At 32.1% G+C, this 27994-nt stretch overlaps 1 protein-coding gene and 1 long non-coding RNA gene across 2 annotated transcripts; one reads left to right on the top strand and one right to left on the bottom strand.

Annotated features, from left to right (window-relative positions):
- The first annotated feature begins 5 nt into the window (after positions 1 to 5).
- Positions 6 to 27985, top strand: LOC120183137. Its single transcript, XR_005521916.1, has 3 exons — positions 6 to 19; positions 19357 to 19558; positions 27973 to 27985. It is a non-coding gene; the product is annotated as an uncharacterized LOC120183137 (long non-coding RNA).
- Positions 3932 to 19985, bottom strand: LOC120183136 (S-adenosylmethionine synthase 2-like). Its single transcript, XM_039187896.1, has 2 exons — positions 19884 to 19985; positions 3932 to 5160 (listed from the first exon to the last, which is right to left on the bottom strand). Exon 2 carries the CDS (start codon positions 5149 to 5151, stop codon positions 3970 to 3972), a length of 1182 nt encoding a protein of 393 aa, XP_039043827.1. The 5' UTR covers positions 5152 to 5160; positions 19884 to 19985; the 3' UTR covers positions 3932 to 3969.
- Positions 27986 to 27994: the final 9 nt, after the last annotated feature.

The following is a 27994-nucleotide window of genomic DNA, read 5'->3' as shown; positions in this document are numbered from 1 at the left end:
GGATATATCAAATTAAAAAGTATTTATTATCTTTTTTGACATTGATTATTAAAGATAATTATATCCTTTTGAATATTTCAAATTAAAATAATATCTATTTAATTTTGAATATAAAAAGATATCTATATCTTTTGAATATTTTAAATTAAAAGATATTATTATATGTTTAAATTTGAATATTAAAAGATATTTGATTTGAGTAAATCTCTCTCGGAAATCCCCTCTAAATATTGTGCTAACCTACTAGGTTAAACACATGTATTCAAGAATTCAGAACAAGTTTTGATATCTTAGAAGTCAAGAACTTGAAAGAAAAAAAAATTCTCTTCCACTAGTCTTCAGATGATATATGAAGGCAAGGATAGTTCATTATCTCCGCAGTTGTGCTACTGTAGTTGATCATCTAGTTGTTGTATCTTGAGAGACAGACGACCAACGAACTCGAACATTAAAGGAGTGGTCAAAATTCTATCTTAAGAAAACTGTCTGATTTCGTCTCGGATTGTTATTTTGATTTACATATGTTACAGTGCTTTAAGGTGACTTATCTTGAGGTGATGAATAGTCTAAAAAATAAGACTGGAGACTTGTTGACTATTGGAAACTTATGATGTTGTGTCTTGCTTTAGTTCTTTAAAGTTTGCGTTTGCAACTAGGGAATTGATCTTGCGTCTAATGATTATGATCATCCTCCATGCATTCACCAAAATGTGATGGCTGATTGAAAGTTAAAATTTCCAATTTTATTATCTTAACCCAATCAACATCTTTGACGTTTTTCCAAATGTATACCTTGAAAGATACATTTGGGGAAGATGAGATCTTGCATGATTTTTTTACTGGAGTGAACCATCAATTTGTTTTGCATGAATGAATAACATGTTTAACAGCATGGAATTTATGAAGAGGGTGTGGATGTATTATTTCACTGTCCGTGAGTTCGAGTTCGTGAAGTGCGCACTAATATCTATCACAGAAGTTTTGTTGAATATTGGGTTTTCCTAGGCCACTAAAATTGGCCCGTTATTTGAAAAATGTTAGAATGTTTCGTTCATATTAAATTTGTGGAAGAGACAAATGATATCAATTCAGAGAAGCTTAGGAAAGATCTTGTCATATCTAGTGTGATCATATAATCAATAAAATGATTGATGTAATTAGATAGGATTTGGTTATTTTTCTTTAGATTAGGGGATTTGTGTTCATCTTAATTGTTCATGTAAATTTATTTAAATTATTGTATGGGGATTCAAATATAAATAAAGGTAGTTTATTTTATTCATTTAGTGGTGAATAAAACTCAGAACATTCACTTAAACTTTTCTCTTGTTTCGTGAGCAGCTATCTTCCTTTGTTTTTGCTTCAGCGTTCATCTAAGCATCCAAGCTTAGAAAATGACCGAGAAATGTTTTAAGACCACACGTTATACTAGACCAAAACTCTAAGGACGTCATAATTACTTTTTGTTAAATCAATTACTCATATTTCAATACTAGGTTAACATCCCTATCCAATATTATGCTACTTTTTTCCCTATTTGATGATACTTAATTTTTATTTAGCATCACATTTAAATGTTTAATTTTAGGGGAAAAACACTTTAGAAGAATAAGAAATTTTAAATTAGAGGAAATATCTTTGAAAATGATTTTTTTTATATAAAGTTAAAAATTTTAATTTTATGTTTAAAAAACAATTATTAAAAGTCAAAATTATGATTTTAATGTTTATTTGTTATCCTTAGTATGTTTATTTTTAAAATTTTATATTTCTTTGGTACATAGGATAATAGAACGACTGCGTTTTAGGGCTCCACCATCTTAAAAAAGAAATTCCCAACATATCAGCTTGCAGGGTGGAAAGTAGTTGATGAGGTGGTTCTTTGAGTTCATGCAACCCCTCAGCTTTGTCTAACGTCATTTTCGTCAATCGATTCTTTCCTTAACGCTTCGATTACCTATTTAGCGTCGGACTCTTCAATGAGCGATCTTGCTCCCAGGGATTTCGCAATCGTCGTTCCTTGTTGTAATCCCCAAACTTCAGTGGATTTGTCGATATTTAGCATGAATCCGTTGAACCATCTACAATTTTCATTCCTGATAAGACCACCCGCCGCTGCCAATCCAGAGGTCGAACTTTTATAATTGTAATAAATAATTTATCTGTAGGTTTACAACTTTTATATTGTTACTTTTTTGGATAAAAAAATTATTTTAAATTATATATTTTTTCACAAGACACGTAAAATCATTACAATTTATTTTTTTAAGAATATTTTAATGATATTTTATATACTATAAATATTAATTAATATAAATATATATATAATTACAACATGACATAAAAACACATTTTTGACATAAATGCTAAACATTCAAATTTTTAAACTATTTTTAAACTCTTCTTCAAAATATATTTTTTCATAATAAAAAATTACCTAAATTATATTTTTTTTATTTAGATGTTTAAATTTTTTCTATGTTATCCTTTTAAGTTTCTGGCTCATCACAATCATTAAAAAATTCTTTTATCTTACACATGTCTTGTTTATAAAATTTCAAAATGTTATTAAAAACTAAAACTTATAAGTTTATTTTAAAAAATTCAATTTTTTCTCAATTCTTAAAAACCCAAAATTTAAAAAAAAAAATCCTATTTTCAAATCTCTTTACCCACCTCGTCGATCTTCTTTTATTGTTATTGTCTTCGATGAACAACCACATGATCGAATCTCCAATGTCATTATCATTTTCGTCGATCTAAACCCACAAAAGAAAAATTAAATTTTAAATCCCTAAATTCTAAATATTCAAAGCCGTCGTCACCTTAGTGATTGACAGCAAGGAAGACGGCAATGATCATGATTGTGGTGACGACCGACAAGGGAGATGACAAGGTGGAATAGCATTAGGGTCAAACATTTTAGGGATTCTGGTTTTTTGAAATTTTAGAAAAAAAATAAAGGTTTTTAAAAATATAAGAATATTTTAAGCTTTTAAAAATGTTTAAGAAAATATAAACGCAACACGTATTAGATAACGGATTTTTTTAACGGTCGTTACGACGTAGATATTATAAATAATATATCGGAATCGTTAGGCATTTGCATTGATTGAAAAAAATTCGACACCTAAATGGTGAAAGAGATGTAGTTTTGACATTTTTTTTATCTTGAAAGTATTCCTTACTCGTTCCACTTATGAAATCGTTGTTCCTTTATCAGCACCAACCTCTCAATGGAAGTAGAGTGGAAAAAGATTTAAAAAGGTTGTTGGAAGAACTAAATACACTGGATCCTTTGGGAAGTTTTAAATGTCAAACTTCGCTTTAACTTGTAGATGGATAAAGAGAAAATCTACTAGAGTTAATTGATCAAAATATCTCCTTTTTTCCCATAATTTTGCTACTGGAGGAGGACATACTGCTTGTTCACATCCCAAGCTAGCATTGATTTGATTTCATTACTAGCGTGTCAAAAGCATGGTTTGAATATTTTTAAGCCTACTTTTATGTCATTGCAATTGGAGTAATCGGGGATATGATACGCAAAGACATTCTTCTAATACTCAAATAGATGAGTTTATAATGCAAATACGGATGAACGTGTTAATGCTCCAACATTATAAATCATATTTCTATATTTAGTGATCTCGAAATATGGGTGCCCTAATTTATTCAGATTTCGTGCTTATCAAAAGTTCCAAGTACTCATTGACATGGAATGAAGAAACCACCAATACAAGTGATACAACGTCGAACAAAAAAGACAGCATTTATAACAATAATTTGATTGCTACTTCCACAAGCAATCACAAGACGAAGAATTGTTACTTCCAAAGCCCATCAATATAAGCAAAATTCTCACACATTTTTGCAACACGACACTGATAAAAAGGACACATAAAATTGAAGGTGAAAGAACATACATGAAAATGAACCATGTCAATATTCAACAGCCGATGCCGGATTTCAAGACTGAGGCTTCTCCCACTTGAGGGGCTTCACAACTTCCCAGGTGAAGTCTGGGTCATCCCTTCCAAAGCGTCCATAGGCAGCTGTCTTCAAAAACTGCCCATTGCCACCCCTCTTGAGATCAAGGTTGATGGTGATCATACCAGGCCTGAAGTCAAAGTTCTCCTTTACAATTTGGAGGATTTCCTTGTCCGGAATCTTTCCGGTTCCGTAGCTGTCTACAAAGACAGACAAGGGCTCAGGCACACCAATAGCATAAGAGACTTGCACGATGCACCTTCGGGCAAGAGCATTCGCTACAATGCTCTTGGCAGCCTGCCTGACGATGTAAGCACCACTCCTATCTACCTTGGTAGGGTCCTTCCCAGAGAAAGCACCACCACCATGGGCTCCCCATCCACCGTAGGTGTCGATAATGATCTTCCGTCCTGTGAGACCTGCATCACCGTGAGAACCACCAATGACAAAGCGGCCAGATGGGTTAAGGTGGAAGATTGTCTTCTCATCAAGGTACTTCTCAGGGATGACGGGCTTGATAACATGCTCTTTGAGGTCAGAAGCAATTTCATCGTTTGTAACAGTTTCATCATGCTGGGTGGAAATGAGGACAGTGTGAACGCGAACTGGAACCATGGCACCCTTGTCATTGTAGTACTCAACAGTAACCTGGGTTTTACCGTCAGGCCTTAGCCAAGGGCAGGTGCCATTCTTCCTAACCTCAGTAAGACGTGCCCCAAGCTTAGTTGCAAGGACATGGCTAAGGGGCATCAACTCAGAGGTTTCATCGGTGGCATAACCAAACATATGGCCCTGGTCACCGGCTCCAATTTCTTCTGGGCGTTTGGTAAAGTGGCCATACACACCCTGGGCAATATCAGGGCTCTGCTGCTCGATATTGACTAGGACTTTGCAGTTGTCGGCATCAAGACCCACATCATTAGAAACAAATCCAATGGTGCGGCATGTGTCACAGACAATCTTCTCATAGTCGACATTGGCTTTGGTTGTAATCTCTCCGAAGACCATAACCATGTTGGTCTTGGTGCATGTTTCGCAGGCAACCTTGCTGTCAGGGTCCAGGGCAAGGCAAGCATCGAGCACAGCGTCAGAGATCTGATCGCAAAGCTTGTCGGGGTGACCCTCGTTTACGGATTCAGATGTGAATAGAAAGGTCTCCATTCTAAGGAGCTGCTAATTGCAAGAACACCATAGAATCTTTAGTACAATTGCAAAACAGAAACTTGATTAAATGAATCTTAATTAGTTTGGTCAGCCAATAGAGTATGCAGCTTCTAATAAAAGACCATAAGAATAAAAGGATAAAATCAAAAATAATATAAAATATGACTCTTTCATGCTTTTATGGAACAGTTCAAAAGCGGTAGAATCAACATAAAACACAGTAGCGCCTTGTTTTCTAGGAAGATTATATTTTGAATAGGGTCAGTGAACAATAATTTAAAAATAACATACTTTTTTAAAGCATGTATGTTCTTGTAATTTAAGAGTTATGTTATTCAGTGATGTTGGGAAATAAAACGAGTAATTTTCCTATAATTAGATTAGTGAGAATGCGAAATAAAAGAGAAAACATAATGCCCAAAATTGATAACGGAGTTCAACCAATTTTGTCTACGTCTCCCGACTGCTGCAGATCTTTTACTAAAGAGAGAAAATTTACAGGTGTTTACAAAACACTCACAACTCACAAGAAAGCTCTCTAGTATTGGGAGAAATGAATGATTTGAGATGATTTTGAAGCTAAATGAGTAAGGCTATTTATAGTTGAAGCTTAAGGACTAATCTTTGAAAATATCCTAAAGTATAGGGACTAAATTATAATTATCTCTATTATCATTTTCAACAAAATTTGGCACCGAATTCGGTGCCCCTTTATTGAAATCTATTTAGGTGGTGCCCCATTTTTTGACTTTACAATATCTCACTTTGTTGGAAACATTTTGATATTTCGATATAACAAATTAAGATAAATGAATTTTAAGATTTTCTAAAAAAAAAAAGATTTTCTAAGTATATTCGATATAATTATTCGAATATCAAAATATTACTCCAAATCTTTCAAAAGTCATTTTTAATCCTTACTCAAGTGTAAAATTAAGTTTTAATCTTAAAATTATTTCAAATAATTTTACAAAGTATTTCAAACCGTTTCAAAGCCAAAAATTCCAGAATATCCAGAGGGAACCGATTCCCCCTGAATGGTTTGGCTCCGAGAAAAATAAAATGCTCGGAGGGAACTGATTCCCCCCAAGGGGGTACCGATTCTCCCTGTTTAACGGTCAAAATATTTGAATTTTACACTTAGGGAACCGATTCCCCATGAGGGGGTATCGATTCCCCCCACGCTCTAAGTTGTTGTATTAATGGTTTTCACACTTAAACGGCTCCATTGACTTCACTAATCATCCCCAACGTTCAGAATCAATTGAGGGAGTATTTAAACAAGTTCTGAAGCCTTTGATCAACAAGAAATCATAGAGAAACAAGAGAGAAAGCATCAAACACCAAGTTTATGCAAATCAAGCCAATTTTCCTTTCAATATTCATTTGCTTTCAAGAACACCATTTGTGTCATTTGTATTTTTTTTAAGTATTCTTTTCTTGTTCTAGAATTGTGCAAACATCTTACCTTGTGAGGTTTTCCTTGTAAGTTTGCAAATTTGTGTATTTCTCTTTGAAAAAGAGTGTGCTCAAGAATTTGGGGTATAATTCTTGAGGGAGTTGTAAGGTTACTCTTTGTCCTCAAAAGAAAGAGACTTTGGTTGAGAAAGTCGAACCACTCTAAATCGTTGTGCAAATATTTTCAATTTTCTACAAAAGCTTCCACCAAAATTTTAATTTCCAATTCACCCCCTCCTGGCCATTTCCATCAATCGATTAACCCAACAATTGGTATCAGAGCCTCACCCATTTGAAGGTTTAATCGCCTCTTGAGTCGATCCGAGAAGAGTTAAATCGATAAAGATGGCGTCTACTTCCGGTTCATTCTCCATGGAAGAATCCATACCTATTGACGTGCCTCCACACTTCAATGGAACAAATTATCGTCATTGGAAGAGGTGTGTGATGATATTCATCAAAGCATTTGATATGGAAGCTTGGATGATAATCAAGAAAGGATATTCCTCTCCTACTAAGAAGGCAAAGAAGTGGAGTGTTCAAGAACGGAAGGAAACTCAACAAAACTCAAAGGCTATGCACATGTTGTGTTGTGCAATTGATCCTAATGTATATAAAGGAGTTTCTTCTTGTTCAAGTGCCAAGGAAATGTGGGATAAGCTTGAGGAGATCTATAAAGACAAGGAAGAAGAAGAACCAATAAAAGTGATGTCTCTATTAGCTCTCACAGATCCAAAGGTATATTCTAACTCACATATATCAAATTCAAAATCTTTTAATGAGTTACAAGATGCTTATGATAAATTATTTTCGGAGTTTGAGACCATAAACTCCAAATACAATAAATTGATTTCTAAATTTATTGCTAAAAATGATCTTCGTTTGAAAGCTAAAACAGACTTGGAAAATCAAAATGAAATGTTGAGAAAGGAGTTAGAGCTTTCAAAAATAAAATCTGAAAACTTTGAAAAAGAAATTTTCAAATTAAACAAACTTCTTCTAGAAATGAAAATGGATTTTGAAAATCAAAATGAAATCTTGAAGAATGATTTAGAACTCTCAAAAATAAAATTTGAAAGTATTGAAAAAGAAAATTTCAATTTGAAAGATAATCTTGAATTTTTAACAAGAGAAAAAAGAGATCATTCTAAATAATTCATCTAGTTCAATAATGACAGTATGTTCACATTGTCATTATCATGGTCATAAGGAACATGTTTGTCCTTTAAAGAAAGGAAAACGATTTAAAATTAGACAAGTATGGGTTCCAAAAGGAACAAGAGGCATTGAAACTAATGTTCAAGGATCCAAAGCAATTTGGATACCAAAATCTACTTAAATGTCTCTTGTAGGTGTGTGAGAGAAATGGTGATAAAGATGATGATATTCAAGATGCTCTAGCCACACATAAAAAGGGAATGGGTAACCTCTAAACTTAATGTTTTTATTATTTGGTTGCTCATTTAGTTTATGCATGCATGAGGTTTTAAAATGTTGAATTATGTTTTATCTCATGTATGTTAAAAAAATATTGTATGATGAACATGGTAATTTTTGGTAATGTTTTATAAACTCTAGTTCATCATATTATTTTTTGGTCAAAATTGTTTTTAAAATGTAATTGATATCTCTTTAACAATTGATATCGATTTTTCAGGAACTTTGGTTTTGCAAAATTTTGACCTGAAATTTTTCTTAATGTTTATGCATAGATTTTTGTTTAAATATTATAAAGTTTTAATGCATAACATTTTCAAAAACTTTATGCATGTACTCTTAATCTCTATAATCAACAATGCATAATGTTTTATATGTGAATGGGTTAAAAACATAATCTTTTGAAAAATAAATTTGATAAAAGATACAATTTTTTATTTTAAATGATTGCAAAATTGATTGACAATGCATCTATTTTCGATTATGCTTGTTGGTCATAAAATAGGGATATATACATGATGCATTTAGATTTTATTGATATGACTATTTTGTGCCTAGTAACTAGGGATGAGCATGATAATTTGTTATGGCATAGGAGACTAAGACATGCTAGTATGAGTGTTTTGCAACGGTTAGTTCAAGGAGAATTGGTTCGAGGGCTGCCTAAACTAAAATTTGATAATGATAAAATCTGTGATGCTTGTGCTAAAGGAAAACAAAAGCGAGTTTCTTTTAAATCCATTAATGATGTGTCAACTAGTAGAGTATTACAATTGATCCACTTAGATCTTTTTGGGTCATCTAGAACTACTAGCTTGGGTGGAAAACAATATGCATTTGTCTTGGTAGATGACTATTATAGATATACTTGGGTTCTATTCTTAAGTACTAAAAAATTCATCACGTTTTCAAAAATAATCCAAAACGAAAAAGGTTACTCTATAACTAATGTTAGGAGTGATCATGGAACTGAATTTGAAAATCTTGGATTTACTGAGTTTTGTAATTCTAATGGTATTAGCCATAATTTTTCATCACCTAGAACCCCTCAACAAAATGGAGTTGTTGAGAGGAAAAATCGAACTTTAGAAGAAATAGCTAGAACCATGCTTTGTGAAAACAATTTGCCAAAGTATTTTTTGGCGGAAGCCACAAATACCGCTTGTTATGTTATTAATCGAGTAATGATTAGGCCTATTTTAAAGAAAACTCCATATGAACTTTTCAAAAATAAAAAGCCTAACATTAGTTATTTTCATCCTTTTGGATGTAAGTGTTTTGTTTTAAACAACGGTAAAGATAATCTTGGCAAATTTGATGCTAAAAGTGATGAAGGAATTGTTTTGGGTTATTCCTTAAATTCCAAAGCTTATCGAGTATTTAATAAAAGAAATTTGGTTGTAGAAGAGTTTATACATGTTGTTTTCGATGATAATCTCCTTTCGAGGAAGGATTCTTGTTTGAATGATGATGTAAGTATTATAAATACAAATGACGTTAGACATGACGTTGGAGAATCATCATCAAAGGAAGAAACGAAAGATGAGGAAACTCATGATCCTCTCGAGAATCCAACCATTGAAGAAAGGGAAGTATCTTATCCAAGAGAGTACAACTATGTCAAGGATGGTGAGATTATAGGTGATCCATCCAAAGTGGTAACAACTCGATCTTCTCTTAGAAATATTTGTAATTATGTTGCATTTATCTCATGCATAGAGCCTAAGAATATTAAATAAGCATTAAATGATGAACATTGGATTATGGCTATGCAAGAAGAGTTAAATCAATTTGAGAGAAGTAAAGTATGGACATTAGTTGAAAGGCCTAGTAATTAAATCTATTGTAGGTACTAGATGGGTATTTAGGAATAAGCTTGATGAGAGTGGTAATATAGTGAGAAACAAGGCTAGACTTGTTGCTCAAGTGTATACTCAAGAAGAGGGCATAGACTATGATGAAATACTCTCCCGTAGCTAGGATGGAAGCAATTAGAATGTTATTAGCATTTGCATGTTTTCATGAATTTAAATTATATCAAATGGATGTTAAAAGAGCATTTTTAAATGGTTTTATAAAAGAAGAAGTGTATGTGGAACAACTTCCAGGTTTTGAAGATTCAAAATTTCTGGATCATGTTCTTAAATTGACAAAAGCACTTTATGGTTTAAAACAAGCTCCTAGAGATTGGTATGAAAGATTGTCAAACTTTTTAATTGAAAAAGGTTTTTCAAAAGGGAAGGTTGACACTACATTGTTTTTAAAGCATAAAGGTAAAGATTTATTAATAGTTCAAATTTGTGTTGATGATATAATATTTGGTTCTAATAATGATGTTCTTTGCCAAGAATTTTCTAAGCTAATGTAAAGTGAATTTGAGATAAGCATGATGGGGGAGCTCTCATTTTTCTTGGGACTCCAAATCAAGCAAAGCTTGACATAGATGAAGGAGGTAAATGTGTGGATGTTAAATTATATAGGTCAATGATTGGTTCTTTGTTCTATCTAAACTGCAAGTAGACAGGACATTATGTTTAGTGTTTGCTTATGTGCTAGATTTCAATCATGCCCTAAGGAATCACATTTACTAGCTGTTAAGAGAATCTTTAGATACCTTAAGGACACTCCTAGTTTAGGACTTTGGTATCCTAGAGACTCTAGCTTTAGCTTGCATGCCTTTTCTGATGCGGATTATGGAGGATGCAAATTAGATAGGAAAAGCACCTCTGGTACTTGCCAATTCCTTGGAAATATGCTGATTTCTTGGTTTTCAAAGAAACAAAATTGTGTTACATTATCTACCACTGAAGTCGAATACATTTCAGCTGGTAGTTGTTGTGCACAATTTTTATGGATGAAACAACAACTTTTTGATTATGTAATTGAAGTAGGTACCATTCCTATTAAGTGTGACAATAATAGTGCTTATTTTTTCTCACTAAAATCTATCCAACACTAGAACTAAGCACATTGAAATAAGACATCATTTCATTAGAGACCATGTCGCTAAGGAATATGTAGTTCTAGAATTTGTTAATACTTTGCACCAATTAGCGGATACTTTACAAACCTTAGACAAGGAAAGATGTTGGACACTTAGGAGAGAAATTAGATTTAACTGACATATCTTCACTTAGTGTTTAAATAATTTTAGCACTTTTAAGAATAAATGAAAAATGCTTATAATTTTGATTGCATTCTTTCTATTAGTTAGGGGGAGTTTATGATTCTTTGTGAAAAATTGATTATATGTTCAATAAATTTTAATGATAAATTCGATTGATTGAACATAGTTAATTTTTTCGTAATATGAGTTGTCAATACCACTAGAGAAAATTAATTTAGCATTTTGAGTGTTTAAAATCAAATTTTAGTAGTTTTAGTGCAAAGGGAATCGATACCCCCTTGAAGGGGAACTGATTCCCCCTTTGAATGGGAACCGATTCCCTCCTTGAGGGAATCGATACCTCCCATGGGTTCTGGATATATCACGACCAGAAAACACATTCTCTCAAAACCTCTCTTCTTTCTTAAACGTCGTTCATCCTCTCTTTCTCTCTAAATCTCCATTTTTGCAAAAATCATCATATGCAAGTCGGAATTAGATCGTTCTTCAACTTCTAATCCTTGCAAACAACATCACATTCTCATAAAATCCAAATTTTAAAGGTAATATTTCAAAATCCTCTATTTCATTGATTTTTGAACTTAGGACTAGTTTTGATTAGTTCTAAGATGAACATTACATCGGGCATTGGTTATATGATAATTTTACAACCAATTTCGTCAATAACACTCAATTTTTCAAAACTATCTTTAAATTTTGAAATAAAAAAAATGAAAAATGTTGTTTTAATTGATGTTTTTGATTCAATTATGTTTTCATAAAAATTATACGTATTATAATTTTCAAACATTATTTTCCAAATAGTTTTTCAAAATATTTCCCTTTAGGATTCGATTTAGAGAACCTTGAAATATTGAGGACTCATTTGAGTTTTGGGTTTGATTATATTGCATACATGTGTTTAAATTTGTAGGTTACATATTCTATTCCGATTCTTAAACCATGTCAAATCCTAAACGACCTAGGATATTGTCTAGTAGCTCAAGTCAAAATCGACCTATTCCTCCACCCAATCCAAATAACCCAAATATGACCATTATGAACTCTTGTTTCAACGTACCTGGTTGTGGACAAGATCTATACCATATGTACCATACTTGTTTTGAGTCATACAAAATCTGGCAAGAGCGTATCCCTTCGATCCAAGCTATAGAAAATATGGACTTCCAATATCTTCCTACTCTTAAATCCTAGAAGTTTGATAAACTCTTTAAACTCAAACCTTTGGTTTATCATCAATTAGTCCGCATTTGTCTATTCCAATGTGGTATGTGTCCAAAACGAGCTCCGATCTTAAACTATAGGAATTCGATCCTATCTTTTAGGACAATTCATTTTTATTGACTCCGGCACAGTCGCTACCCATTTTGGACTAGATAACTCAGGTTTAATGAAAAAGAGATTGTGGATTCACCCTATAAGTCTAAGGATAATGAGAGTACCCTAAGAACTCATCGTGATAGATTCCTTCATTATTTGATCTCTTGGTGGTTTAGACCACTCGAAGGTATGTACTCCTCCCTTAGAAACATATATATATGGTGGATATATTGTATCCAACATAAAAAAAAGATTAATCTGCCATAGATCATCTTTAGTGAGTTTCCATAAACATTGTTCCTTCCAAGAATATAGAAACCTTGGTTTATTGTTGTCTCCTTAGTAATTTGTTTATCAAACTCGGTCTTTGGGTCAATGGGTTTATCGTCCTGAACTCAGAACTTTTAATTGTGAAACATATTGATGTTCATGGATTGTTTTATTTTGGGTGTTTGAATTTGTTGGATAATTGGATATTTGAACTTACATGCTTATATATTTGGTTTGATTTTCACTTTCATTTTTAGCTTAATGTTTATTTTTGCATCATTTACATATTAGTTGCATTATGACCAATTTTTGTCATTTCACATTGCTTATGAATGTTGGATTATGGAACTAATGGCTAATATTTCTCTTGATTATGATCTTAGCAGCTTACGCTATATTTAGTTATCAATTGGCTAATTGTTTTTCAAAAACTTGTTTAAAATCTTTTAAAGGTCTTTTTGATTTAACAAAAAGGGAGAGAAATGTTTGTGTTTTTAAAGGGGAGAAGTGTTAGAGTAAGAGGGAGTAATTTCAAAACTTGATTTCAAAATCTTAAAATTACTAAAATGTTTTGTTATATCAAAAAGGGGGAGATTGTTGAAAACATTTTGATATTTCGATATAACAAATTAAGATAAATGAATTTTAAGATTTTCCAAAAAATGATTTTCTAAGTATATTCGATATAATTATTCGAATATCAAAATATTACTCCAAATCTTTCAAAAGTCATTTTTAATCCTTACTCAAGTGTAAAATTAAATTTTAATCTTAAAATTATTTCAAATAATTTTACAAAGTATTTCGAACCGTTTCAAAGCCAAAAATTCCAGAATGTCTAGAGGGAACCGATTCCCCCCCAAGGGGGTACCGATTCCCCCCTGAATGGTTTGGCTCCGAGAAAAACAGAATGCTCAGAGGGAACCGATTCCCCCCAAGGGGGTACCGATTCCCCCCTGTTTAACGGTCGAAATATTTGAATTTTACACTTAGGGAACCGATTCCCCATGAGGGGGTATCGATTCCCCCCATGCTCCAAGTTGTTGTATTAATGGTTTTCACACTTAAACTGCTCCACTGACTCCACTAATCATCCCCAACATTCAGAATCAATTGAGGGAGTATTTAAACAAGTTCTGAAGCCTTTGATCAACAAGAAATCATAGAGAAACAAGAGAGAAAGCATCAAACACCAAGTTTGTGCAAATCAAGCCAATTTTCCTTCCAATATTCATTTTTCTTTCAAGAACACCATTTGTGCTCATTTGTAATTATTTTTTAGTGTTCTTTTTCTTGTTCTAGAACTGTGTAAACATCTTACCTTGTGAGGTTTTCCTTGTAAGTTTGCAAATTTGTGTATTTCTCTTTGAAAAAGAGTGTGCTCAAGAATTTGGGGTATAATTCTTGAGGGAGTTGTAAGGTTACTCTTTGTCCTCAAAAGAAAGAACAAATTAGTGAATTTGTTGGAAAATCCTTAGTGTGGATAGCTAAGGTAGTGGACGTAGACTTTGGTTGAGAAATTCGAACCACTCTAAATCGTTGTGCAAATATTTTCAATTTTCTGCAAAAGCTTCCACCAAAATTTTAATTGCCAATTCACCCCCTCTTGGCCATTTCCATCAATCGATTAACTCAACACACTTGAAGACTAATTTTTAATCTATCTTCACACCTCGATCAATTGAGCAACATTTCTGATCTTGTTACTCTAGCATGCCAGCTGAAGCTGAACACAACTTCAGTTTGTCCATAGTCACCGTCTTTGTTAACATGTCTGACGGATTTTGAGCTCCACTAATCTTTTCAAGTTTCAAAATCCCATATTTTAGAAGAGACCGGATAAAATGATATCGCAATTGTATGTGCTTCGTCCTGGAATGAAAAGACGGATTCTTCGCTAGATAGATAGCACTTTGACTATCGCAATACAAGACATTGTTTTCTTGTTTCTTGCCTAACTCTTCCAAGAAACTTTGGAGCCAAACCATCTCCTTGTTGGCTTTCGTAACAACGACATATTCTACTTCAATTGTGGAGAGAGCAACTATCTTCTGTAGTTGAGAAACCCAACTCACTGCAGTACCTCCTAGAGTATAGACATACCCTGTAATGCTTCTTCTGATGTCAAAATTTCTGGCTAAGTCAGCATCTACATAGTCTGTCAGTATCGTATCTCCACCTTTGAAACAAAAGTCTTTGTTTGTAGTACCCCGCATATATCTGAGGATCCATTTGACTGCTTCCCAGTGTACCTTTCCCGGATTATTCATGTACCTGCTAACAGCTCCCACTTCTTGAGCAATATCTGGTCTAGTACAAACCATGGCATACATCATACTTCCAATTGTTGAGGCATACGGTACCTTCACCATGTATGCACGTTCTTCCTCCGTCTTTGGTGACTGTTCTTTGGAGAGTCTAAATTGAATACCTAAAGGTGTACTTATTGGTTTAACATCTTGCATGTTGAACCTGGAGAGTACTTTGTTGATGTACTCAGCCTGTGATAACATCAAAGTCCCCGACTTTGTGTCTCTCTTAATCATCATCCCAAGAATCTGCTTTGTAGCTCCCAGATCTTTCATTACAAACTGCTTCGACAATTTTTACTTCAAGTTTATAATCTCTTGCATGTCTAAGCCTGCAACGAGCATGTCATCAACGTACAACAATAAAATAATGAAGTTGTTGTAGAACTTCTTGATGTAACAACAATGATCTATTTGGCATCTGGTAAAACCACTGCTACTCATGAAACTATCGAACTTCTTGTACTACTGTCTTGGAGGTTGTTTTAAACCATACAAGCTCATCTTCAACCTGCATACCAGGTTTTTCTTCTCTGCCTTCTGGCTGCCTCATATAGATTTCTTCCTTCAAATCACCATGAAGGAAAGCTGTCTTCACATCTAACTGCTCAAGATGTAAATTCTCTGCAGCTATAATTTTCAACACCAGTCTGATTGTAGACAGTTTTACGACTGGAGAGAAAACTTCATTGTAACCAATACCTTCTTTTTGCTGAAAACCTTTAACAACCAATCTTTCTTTGTAGCGTTTGCTCCCATCGTGCTCTTCTTTGATCCTGTAATTCCACTTGTTATGGAGCGCTTTCTTGCCTAGTAGTAATTCAGCTAATTCCCACGTCTGATTTGACATAAGCGAGTCTATCTCATCTTTCATGAAAGACTCCCATTTTACTGAATCCTCCACCTGCATTGCTTCATTATAGCACTCTGGTTCACCATTGTTAGTCAGTAACAAGTAGTACAAAGAAGGCGAATAACGCTGGGTTGGTTTAGGAATTCTAGAGGAGCGTCTCAGTTCTGGTGTTCATGGTTCTTCTTGAACTGCTTCAGGACTGATCTGAACATCATTTCTAGAAATCTCCTCAAACTCAACAAATTCATTTGTTCAGCTTCGGTGTTAGAGCTACTTGATTCTATGGTTGACCTGTCTTTGTACATCACATTCTCATTGAAAATGACATCTCTGCTTCTGATGATCTTCCGATTTTCATAATCCCAAAACCGATAACCGAACTCATCACCACCATAACCAACAAAGACATATTTGTTGAACTTGGCATCAAGTTTACTTCTTTCAACAGAATTTATGTGTTCCTAAGAAATACAACCATACACTCTTAAGTGTGAAAGGTTTATTTCTTTCTTGCTCCAAACTTCCTATGGTATTCTACTATCCAAGGGAACTGAGGGCCCATGGTTGATCAGGTAAGCTGCAGTGTTGATAGCTTCATCCCATAGCAATTTGGGCAATCCGACATGTATCCTCATGCTTCTGGCACGTTCATTCAAAGATCTGTTCATACGCTCTTCTACGACATTCTGCTGCGATGTCATGGGAACTATTGTCTCCATCTTAATCTCATTGTTTGCGCAGAAATCTCTGAATCTACTATTTTTTTACTCTTCTTCATTATCAGACCTCAACCGCTTAACTTTCAAACCAGACTCATTTTCCATCATGGCTTTTCATTTTCTGAAGGTATCAAAGACTTCTGAAAATAGACACACACCTTCCTTGTAGAATCATCGATGAAGGTGACATAATATAATGAGCCTGCAAGAGATGGAACTGGAGATGATCCCCATACATCAGTATGAACCAACTCTAACTTTTCTGCCTTGGGTGTCTTGCCAATCTTTGCAAAACTGACTTTCTTTTATTTGTCAAAGATGCAATCTTCACATAGTCTGACATCTATATTCTTTAGATCTGGCAGTTTCCCTTTTGACAAAAGTCTATTCATCCCTTTCTCGCTCATATGGCCAAGCCTTTGGTGCCATAGGTTTGATTTTCCATCAGCATCTGCTACTGCAATGATATTCTCTAAATTTGAGGTTTCATAGAGAGTATCAGTCTTCTTACCACGAGCAATGACGAGTTCTCCTTTGGTAATCTTTCATTCACAGCCTGAAAATGTTGTACTATATCATTCTCCATCAAGCTGTCCTACAGAAACCAAATTTCTTTTGAGGCAAGGAATATGTCTCACTCCTTTCAGCTTCCAGGTGGTCTGGTCTGGCAACTTTAATCGGATGTCTCCTTTTTCGACTATCTTCAAGGTTTCATCATCAGCTAGATGAACCTTCCCAAAATCACCACTACATAGTTCTCCATGATTTCTTGGCATGGGGTGGAGTGAAAAGATGCCCTTGAATCCAAAATTCATGATTCAATCGGACTGTTGACGCTTAGAATCATGATATCACCTGTCTCCTCTGTCATGTTGGCAGATTTCTATGCGTCGGTATCTTTCTTCGGTGCTCGGCAATCTCTTTTAAAGTAACCCTTCTTGCCGCAATTATAACAGTTAAAATCTTTCTTTCATGTTCTTGATTTTCCCCTTCTAGATTTTGATCTGCCACGATTTGAATTTCTTTCTGAAGTTCTCCCTCTAGACTCCGTGTGCAAGGCTGAGGAGCTTGATGCTTCACCCGATTCTCTCCGTCGAATTTCTTCACTAATACCAGATTTCGAACATCATTGAATTTCAATTTATTGTTTCCCGATGAGCTGTTGACTGCTGTAACAGTATAATTCCAACTGTCTGGTAGAGATGATAAGAGAATTAAAGCTCGAACTTCATCATCGAATTCAATTTCCACGGAAAATCAACTGGGTTGTGATTGTGTTGAGTTCATTTAGGTGTTGAGCCATTGATGCCCCTTTCGTCATCCGCAAATTGAATAATCGCCTCATCAAGTGAACTTTGTTTGAGGCCGATGGCATCTCATACATACTGGAGAGAGCCGCCATAAGACCCGCCGTGGTCTTTTCCTTTGCTATGTTGAAAGAAACATTGTGGGATAACGTCAGTCGAATAACTCCGAGGGCTTGTCTGTCGAGAAGAGCCCAGTCTTCATTCTTCATGACCTCTTGTTGCTTTCCTAAGAGAGGTTGATATAGATTTTTCTAATACAGAAAATCTTCAACTTGCATCTTCCAAAAGTCAAAGTCTACACAATCGAACTTCTTAATTTTTCACATTTTCTTCGTCTGTAGCCATCGCTCCCACTCGAATCTGGCTTCTTTTGGATCATTTCTGATAATTCTTGCGAACCACTGTGTATTAAAACACGTCCGTCGACAAATTCGTATCGCCAACCAAATTTTATTATTCACGAAATTTACTATTCATGTAAATAGTAAACTCGCAGAAAAACCGAAATAATTCACCACCAAAAACTCTGATACAAGTTGTTGAGAAATAAAACGAGTAATTTCCTATATCCAGATTAGTGAGAATGCAAAATAAAAGCGAAAAATAATACCCGAAAATGATAATGAAGTTCAGCCAATTTTACCTACGTCTCCAGACTGATACAGATCTTTTACTAAAGAGAAAAAATTTACAAGTATTTATAAAATACTCACAACTCGTAAGAAAACTCTCTAGTATTAGGAGAAAAAAATAATTTGAGATGATTTTAAAGCTAAATGGATAAGAGTATTTATAATTGAAGTTTAAAGACTAATTTTTAAAAATACTCTAAAGTGCAGTGACTAAATAACAATTATTCATATTATCATTTTAAACAAAATTAAACACCGAATTTGATATTCCTTTGTTGAAATCCATTTAGCCTATGCTCCTCTTTTTTGACTTTACAATTAACACACTAAAACAATTGTAAAATAAAAAAAAATACGACCTAAATGAATTTTAATAAAAGAGCATTAAATTTGGTGTTCAATTTTGTTGAAAATGATAATAAAAATAATTACAATTTAATCACTCCATTTTAAAGAGTTTTTTTATGAGTTATGATTGTTTTGTAAACACTTGTAAATTTTTTTTCTTTAGTAAAAATTTTACAACATTCTAGAAAGGTAGATAAAATTAGTTAAATTTCTTTATCAATTTCAGATATTATTTTTTCGTTTTTATTTCACATATCTGATTATAAAAAAATTACTCGTTCTATTTCTCAACGACTGAAATTTCTCACTCTTAAACCGATAACCATAAGTATTTATGGAACTATTGAACAAGTTCAGCAGATTTGTTATCAGAAGGAAAAAAAAAACACCCGCCTACAAACTAAAAGACACATATCAAGTAGAAATGGCTGCAGGGGTTTAAGCCTGCGCAGAAACGACCGACAGGCATATAAATCATAGCTAATATTTTTAATTCAATTTGGAAGATCGAAAATGATGTAAAATTTGCAGATCCAGTAGATCCTACTCAAAAGCGAATTATTTTTTTTTCAGGGGAAAAATTCAATCAAAGTTTAAGCCATCGACCACCAATATTAACTTATTGTCTCAAAGCTTTACTCCAAAACAAAATGAAGTTTCTTGCAGTAGAACTTCCATAAAATAAAATAAAAAACCATATTCGAAATTCAAAATCACGCATCTTGTACACACTTAAAACTCCAAAATAAACAGAAAACAGCCTAGATCTTCAAATGTTTCACCAAAACTTCAGCATAAAACGAGATAGAAACAAATAATACAAAATGAGAACACTCACTTCCCTCGGCTACTACAAACAACAAAGCAAAAATCTCTGATCAAATACGACAGATCAAATCAACAGACGAAAGAAACAAAATCTTTAATAAAAGCAGGTAGAAAAGGCAACCTGTTATAATGAATTACGGCGTATGGAGTTTTAAGTTTAGAGAAAAGAATAGTGTTGAGCAGACCAGAGCACTTAAGCAGCGGAACTCAACGGCACAATGAAATTAGCCTCAAAACAGGGCCTTTTATAGAGAAAACGAATTTGGGTTACTGGGTACTGGTTTAGTCGGTATGGTGTTGGGTAGGTGTTTGGTAAAATAGTATTAGAGTGTGGGAAGACCGCACGTAGTCGTTGGATGTCAGGAGATTGTCCGATTGTAACTTGTGATGATTTGGTTTTGGGGTTGGTGGAAGAGAAAGACATTTTGATTTTTTTTAGGCTAAACTACATATTTAGTGCCTCAACTATCATCATTCCATTTTGGCTATTCAACTATTTTTTATTTTAAAATCATATCCAATATTATATTTTGATTTCATTTTAATCATTCAACGTTAAAAAATTAATTGTGATGATTATGTGTCATCATAAGGTAATGTCACATCATCATTGAAAAATAAAAAAAATATCTTGCCAGCATATTTGTGATTTTTTAATGGTAGATGACCAAAATATAACAGTATGTACGATTATAAAAAATAGTTAATTAACCAAAACAGAACAAAAGCTATAGTTGGGATACTAAACTTGTATTTTATTCTTTTTTTTATCCACTGTTTAAAAATAGCATTGATATTGATGTATCACCATAAAATAATATCACATCACCGTTAAAAAATAAAAATTTCACGTCAACAATTTTTTAATTTTTTAACAGATGATGGTCAAAATAAAATCAAAACATAACATTAGTGATTATTTTAAAAAAAATAATTGAATGACTAAAACATAACCAAAGTGATAATTTGATGACTAAATATGTAGTTTACCAATTTTTTTATGGTCAAAACTCAATTTATATAAAAGGATTGGCTTTTTTATTTGGTTTAAATGTCCCATTGCCTCTTAACTATACCATTTGTTATGGTTTCTACTTAAAGTAATTTTTTTAAATGTTTTACTTCTCAATTATAAATCATTACCTCAATTATAAATCATTATCTTGATTACCTCAAACTATTAACACCGTTAAAAATAATATTCACGGATCAATAAGAAGATATTGTCACCCTTAATATTTATTTTTATCTAAATAAATAAAAATATATTAAATAAAATAAAATTTATAGTATACCAAAAATATCTTTTTCCCCTCCCTTCCCCTCCCCTCCCCTCCCCCGTAACATCGCCATCGCTAACTTCAACACCTACATTTTTGTTTTCTTTATATTTCATCTCACTCCAGCTCTCCATAATCTTCAAAAATGAAAACTCATCCCCATCGTTGCATCACCATCATACATGCCACCTTCTCATACCGCTCTGCAACATAAATTTACAAGTTAAACAACTCAGAACACGCTTGAAAGATCCATCAGTGACAGAATTTATAAAAATGAATCAAACAAGAAAAAAAGTGAATTAGAAAAACACTCATTAAAAGTTGCATCAAACAAAAGCAAAAACAAACAAAACTTTAAATATGTTTGTGAAGGAGCTTGCAAAGTCCATAATGGCAGAATTTATGGATCTTCATAAAACAAAATTTAAAAAAAAATACTAATTTAAATTTGAATCAAACTAAAGAATATAAGTACAACAAATTTGAAACATGTAGGCGAAAAAAATACTCATTTCTCTTGGATGCGGCATAAGATCAAACACATCAAGAACAACAACAAAAACCCATATCAAAGTAGTACTATCTCTTACAAGTTATCTCTATATATATATTCATATAAAACTAAACAGATTTGCAGATCAAAAGCAAAGAAGGGAAGAAAGTTTACCAACGAAATTAACAAGAGCAAGTATGGCTGAATCTCAAAGAAGCCTCCAGTACCAAAAGCCAACACCCAACGAGAAAAACGTACACCAAGGATACCCTTTGAAAGCTTGAATGCATCAGAAACTTGGTTTAGAAGAAAGGATTCTTAAACCCCACAACATAGGGCAAAAAGAGAGAGATTGAACAAAGAGGAAAAAAAGAGAGAAAGAATTGAAATATTTTGTTTGAATTGAGCTTGAAACTAAGGATGAGCACGAGACTCGAATTAGACGGGTTCTGACCTAATTCAACTAGATCGAGTATGTTTTTTTTAAAAAAAAACTCAGGTTTGGATTGGATCAAGTTTTTTTGAAGGTGATATTCGGGTCGGATCGGATTCGGGTTTAGCGTGAAAAATATCCGACCCGACCTAAACCAAAAAATAATTTTATCTTATATATTTAGGAATAATTACAATAAAACCCTCTATATATTATTTTTTCAATTAAATCACTGATTTTAATGAATAAAAATAATATTTTCTATTATTTTGGATTGAATTTAGATTTTATCTCAAAAAAATTAGATTGAATTCGAATCGGATTTATTTGTCCAAAACCTAACTCAAACCCAACTCATGTTCAACTCTACTTGAAACATAACACAAGAGCACCTATATACTTGGTTGGAGAAAACAAGAAGTATGTCATATCAAGAGTTTTGGGATTGGAAATCAAAGCTGCTTTGCTTTGAAAAGCTTTATCTTCGGTGAAATCTCTGAGAAGTTACAGAGGTGATGGGGTAGGAGGGTGGTGTTGCTGGTGGAGATAGAAAAGAGGAGTAATTTCAGTAGTTTATTTATTTTATTTTATTTTATTATTTTTATTTATTTAGATAAATAAAATAAAAATTAAGAGGTGATTCATGTGTTTTGATTGATATGTGAATTTTATTTTTAGCAGTGTTAACAATTTGAGATAAACGAAATAACGGTTTATAATTGATGAGACAAAACATCTTAAAATATACTTTAAGAAATAACTTGATACAAATAATATAATTTAAAAGATAATGAGACATTTAAGCCGTTTTTTTCTTAAATGGATTTTAACGATAAACTTTGGACACTCACCAACTTTCTTTTCTTAAAAAATAAATTATAAATTTACAAAGAATATAATGACTTGAATATGTTCTCTGACATTCTTAAGTGTTGATGTCTTGTGTTTGCTTTTTTACACCCTTGACTTCTTTTTCCTTCCATTTTAGAGATCCACTTGCGCAATTTTTATTTTCAAAAAGCCGGCCTTCAAAGAAGGGTGGTGGCGCAGTTGGTTAGCGATTAAATCTCATTGCTGTTGTGTCATCCTGAAGTCGAGAGTTCGAGCCTCTCTCACCCCACGGTTGATATTCCTTCTCTTTTTAATCACCAAAGATACAGAGACGTGAACCGCATATTGGGATGGGAAAGTCTTGCGACAGTCTTAATATTAAAGAAAAAAGTTATTAGTTTTGTTATTATTCTTTTAATAAAATCAGTAAAAAAATTATTGGAAAAAATTATTATTTTTATCAGTTTTGTTATTATTAGATGTTTTATCGATTTTGTTAATATATCCAATAAAGCATAATCGATTTTATTATTTTTTTTTACCAATTTTATTATTATTAAATACTTATCAAAAATGTTAAAAAATTAATTTTTTAAATAAAAATAATAATATTTAAGGTAACTTTTTATTGATTTTATTATTAATAATAATAAAACTGATAACAATTTTCATTAACCGTATTTTAAGGTAAAACTCCCCGTATTGTGATTCAAGTTTACATGAAGCAATAATCTTGAAACCCGTGCAGGGTCATGTCATGTCAGGTTTGATATTTTCTCTTTATCTTTATTTTTAAAAGAGTAAACTGTACTAGAGACTAAATTATGATAAAAAATTAATATAATAATTAAACTTTTAATTAAATCAATCAGATTATTCGTAGTTAATTTTTAATAGAGGTAGTGTCGTGTCGATTAATAAAATTATTATAATTATATATTTGATCTTTAATATTTATATATTCTATTAATGTAGTCACTATTTTAATTCAATTAAATAAATTTAATTATCTAATTAGAATGTAACACGTATCAATACATAATTTAAATATTTTATTTATGAATTTTAAATTATTTAACTAAATGAAAATAAGAGACAAACCTGCTTTTAAGGAGAATGGAACCAATGTTAAGGGTAAAGTAACAACAACAACAACAACAAAATCCTATTCCTATATGCAATGAGATAAAGGGGAGGTAGGGTAGTAGGATGTCCTCCAACGCCAGATTGAGAGCAGCTTCCGTGGAAGACCTCCGACAGTAAAAAAAAAAGATAAAAAGATAAAATACAATGCATGTTTAAATAAATAAATAAAATACGTATGTGAACAATCTTCATATGCAGTCTTCATATGAACGTCTGTAATGGGAAGTAATCCCTATAAATAAACCCCTACGTAAAAATATCTGCATATAGACAGAAACGTAAGACCCGACTAAAATTATAAAGAGGAAACATGAAGAGCAGTATACACAGAATTCGATAGCAGGCTTCGAGAAGGGATAAAGTCAAATGGGTTAAAACCTAAAACTAAGGCAACACTACTCTGCTACCTTAGTTCTAGTCCTTCATTAATTCCAATGATAGAAACGTATAAAAAGTATAAGTGATGAAATTACTACAAAGGCATTAAAAGAAGACAAAGATAATACATCCAATAGATGTGACTCGCCCTACTCGGCTATCTTGGTCTTAAGTCGCCATAATTTCCTATCAGAGGTCATGTCCTCAATAAGGACTAAATCATTGGACCCAAGCACCCAAATCATTGGACCAAAGGTCATAATGGTTTAAACTTACAATAATTTGTATCTGACTTGTAAAAGTTTGTTAATGATAAAAAATTAAACTAATTATTTATTTAAATAAATTATTTTTTCTTTAACCATTAATCGAACTAAAATTTATTTGAAAATTAAAAAAAATATTTTTTAAATAAATTATTTTTTAACCGTTAATCGAACCAACCTTTATTTATTTAAATAAATTATTTTCCTTACAACAAATTATTTGTTTAAACAAATTATTATTTAAATTAATTGTAAACTATTTTTAATTAAAAATATTCAATTGTTATATAAATTATAAAATTTTAAAAAAATTTGGTTAATTCAAAAATTGATCGAATTAACCGAAATTTGTTCGGTTCAGTTAATAATTTTCAAATAAATTTCGGTTCGATTAACGATTAAATGAAAAATAATTTATTTAAACTAATAATTTCTTTAATTTTTTATCATTAACAAATTTTTACAAGTCAAATACAAATTGTTGTAAGTTTAAACCATTGAGGACATTTGGCCCAATTGTTTGGGCGCTTGGTTGCTTTACCCCTGGTTCGATTCTCTTTAAAATCAGGTTTGTCCATTTATTTTCATTTCAATTGGGTGGTGACACGTGTTACCACCCAATTAGATAGAAAAATCATTTAATTAAATAATTTAAAATTCATAAATAAAACATTCCACTCATGTATTGACACATGTCACGTTCTAATTAGATAATTAAATTTATTTAATTGAATTAAAATAGTGACTAAATTGATAGAATATGTAAATATTAAGGACCAAATATATAATTATGCAAATTTTATTAACGGACATGTCACCACCTCTGTTAAAACTTAACGGCCGATGGTTTGATTGAATTAATTAAATAGTTGGATGGTCTGATTGATTCAATTGAAAGTTCGGTGGTAACATTGATTTTTTACCATAGTTTAGTGGTCTCCTGTGTAGTTTACCTTTTTTAAAAATACCAAAAAATGTTGGTATTTTAGTGAAATCTTTAAAAATAATTATGTTTAGTGAAATTTTACAAAAATATATATTTTTTTATGAAATATTAAAAAATAAACTTTACGGAATTTTTAAAATATATAATTTGATGATTTTTTTTTAAAAAATATATAATTTGATGAATTGTTTTAAAAAGAAAATTTAATGGAAATTTGTAATACATATTAATGAATTTTTTAATATATATAATGATTTTTTTAAAAAAATTGCATACTAAAAATGAGGAGTGAGCATTAAACTGTGATGCCAGGGAACACCAGCTGATGTAAGAAATATATAATCTCCATTCTTATTTTCTGTGCTTGGGATTACTGTGCCGGCATATAATATATAGGTTGATTGGAAAATTTGTTATCGGAGAAGTATGATGTGCGACAGTTTAATATAGGCTAAATATGTTATCGGTTTTGTTATTATTTTTTTTAACAAAATCCGTAAAATGACCGGAAACATTATTATTTATACCGGAAATGTTATTATTAGGCTCTTTACCGGGTTTGATAATATATCCGGTAGAAAAAAATAATATTTTAGGTAGCGCTTTACCGGATATATTATCAAGCTCGGTAAAGCACTCAATAATGTTTTGGGTAGAAATAATAATATTTCTAGTAATTTTTTACCGATTTTGTTAAAAAAAATAACAAAATCAAAAATATCTTTCCTTAATCGTATATTAAGACTGTTATACCGTAAAATTTTCCTATGTTAGTAAACAGTGGAGCTTGATATATCCTGCAGTGCATGTGGATGGATGAAGCATTTATTAGCTAAAATTTGATTAACCTTAACCGGAGACAAACAGTGAAGGATTAACACTAATATAATGACTCTACTTTGTTAATTGGGGTTGGTGAGTTGGATTCAACAGCTTTAGAAATTTGAGGCAGCTCAAACTTTGACATCATATTAATACCAAATTGGTTCACACTTTCACCAACCATGATGAAAATGAAAGCCCAGTGGAGTTGGCGTAACCTGCTGACGTGGGCCGTAGGAATCAACAAAACCTGAAGATTTCATGGTTGCAGCCCGGGATTTCCCAAAAGCTTGGGAGGATAACCGCCACGTGTCGGTTGCAGGAAGTTGCTAACATGACTTGTCGGTTAAAATATGTGTCTTTTGTTAAAAATTAAATAATAGCTAAGTATTTAGTTAAGACTGATATTTATGTCTCTTTCTCTTTTTTTTTATTTTTCTCATTATCCTCTCTCTTTTTTTTTCATATTTAATCGACAGGCAACGTTGCGAAGACATTAATTTTAATATTAGTCGTTAACTGTTTATTTATGTTTTATTTTTATGTTGTATTTATGCTTTATTTTTATATTGCATTTATGATTTTTCATTTGTTCTTTTAGCATGTTTTCAGTTTTTAGTTTTTGTCAATTGTTCTAACTAATTCTTTCATTTATCATTTTAGGGTTAGATTTGAAAGTAACTCAATTTATCAAAATGATATTTATTTGTTATCATGTTGGGAAAATGTCATAAATATGTGCGTAATTTACATTTATCAGTATAAATTTTATTGTAATTTTATATATTTTTATTTTTTTTAATAAAACTGTCTACTTCAATTAAAAAATTATCTTTTGAGTTTAAAGTTAGGAGAAAATATTTTAAATTGACTCTGAAAGTTTTTTAAATTGAATTTTTTAATCTTTGATGTTTTTTATTAATAATCTTTGATATTTAAATAAATAGTAATATTTTACAAAATAATTTTTCAAATAAATTAGAGAATGAAGTCAAACTTGATTAAAGTTGGGATTCCAATAGTAATATTATAATAACCTCAATTTCAATAGGAAACTGAAAAATTAATAGTTTCAAGTTAATACTGAAACTAATCAGAAATTTACGATTTCATCCTTAAAAAATGATGTTTTTGCAATTTTCGTTGACTGAGAACCCCGATTAAAGTAAATTCTAAAATGATATTATTTGGGATAGTATCGAATAATTTGGTGGTGCTAATTTTGTGTTTTTGACATAATTCTCATGAATGGAGTACTGTTATTGTGCTTCCGCTGATGTATGTACAATTTATTAAAATGAAAGTTTGAGGGTCGGTTATAGGAGTGTTCAAAAATACTTGACCTGATTGATTCGATCGACCGACTTGTCAATTCGATTAAAAATATAAGATATTTATAATGAAAATACTCAATTTTTCGGGTTAAATATACGGTCTACTATTTTTTTTTTGGTTTTTGAGTCGAACCAAGGTCAAAAAATGTTATTCAACGAGTACATGTAATCACCATTTTTCTCATAACGCGAGTTCACCCAAATTCGATAAGGATCCGACCCGAAATTAACCCGAGCCCAAACCACCAATTTCTCCACTTCCACCTCTTTCACCGTAGTTGAATTCAAAGCAAACACAAT

This window comes from Hibiscus syriacus, unplaced genomic scaffold (assembly GCF_006381635.1).
Source record: "Hibiscus syriacus cultivar Baekdansim isolate YM2019G1 unplaced genomic scaffold, ASM638163v2 tig00112738_pilon, whole genome shotgun sequence".
NCBI lineage: Eukaryota > Viridiplantae > Streptophyta > Magnoliopsida > Malvales > Malvaceae > Hibiscus > Hibiscus syriacus.
Note: the sequence above shows the minus strand (reverse complement) of the source record. Positions and strands in the feature narration are given on the sequence as shown.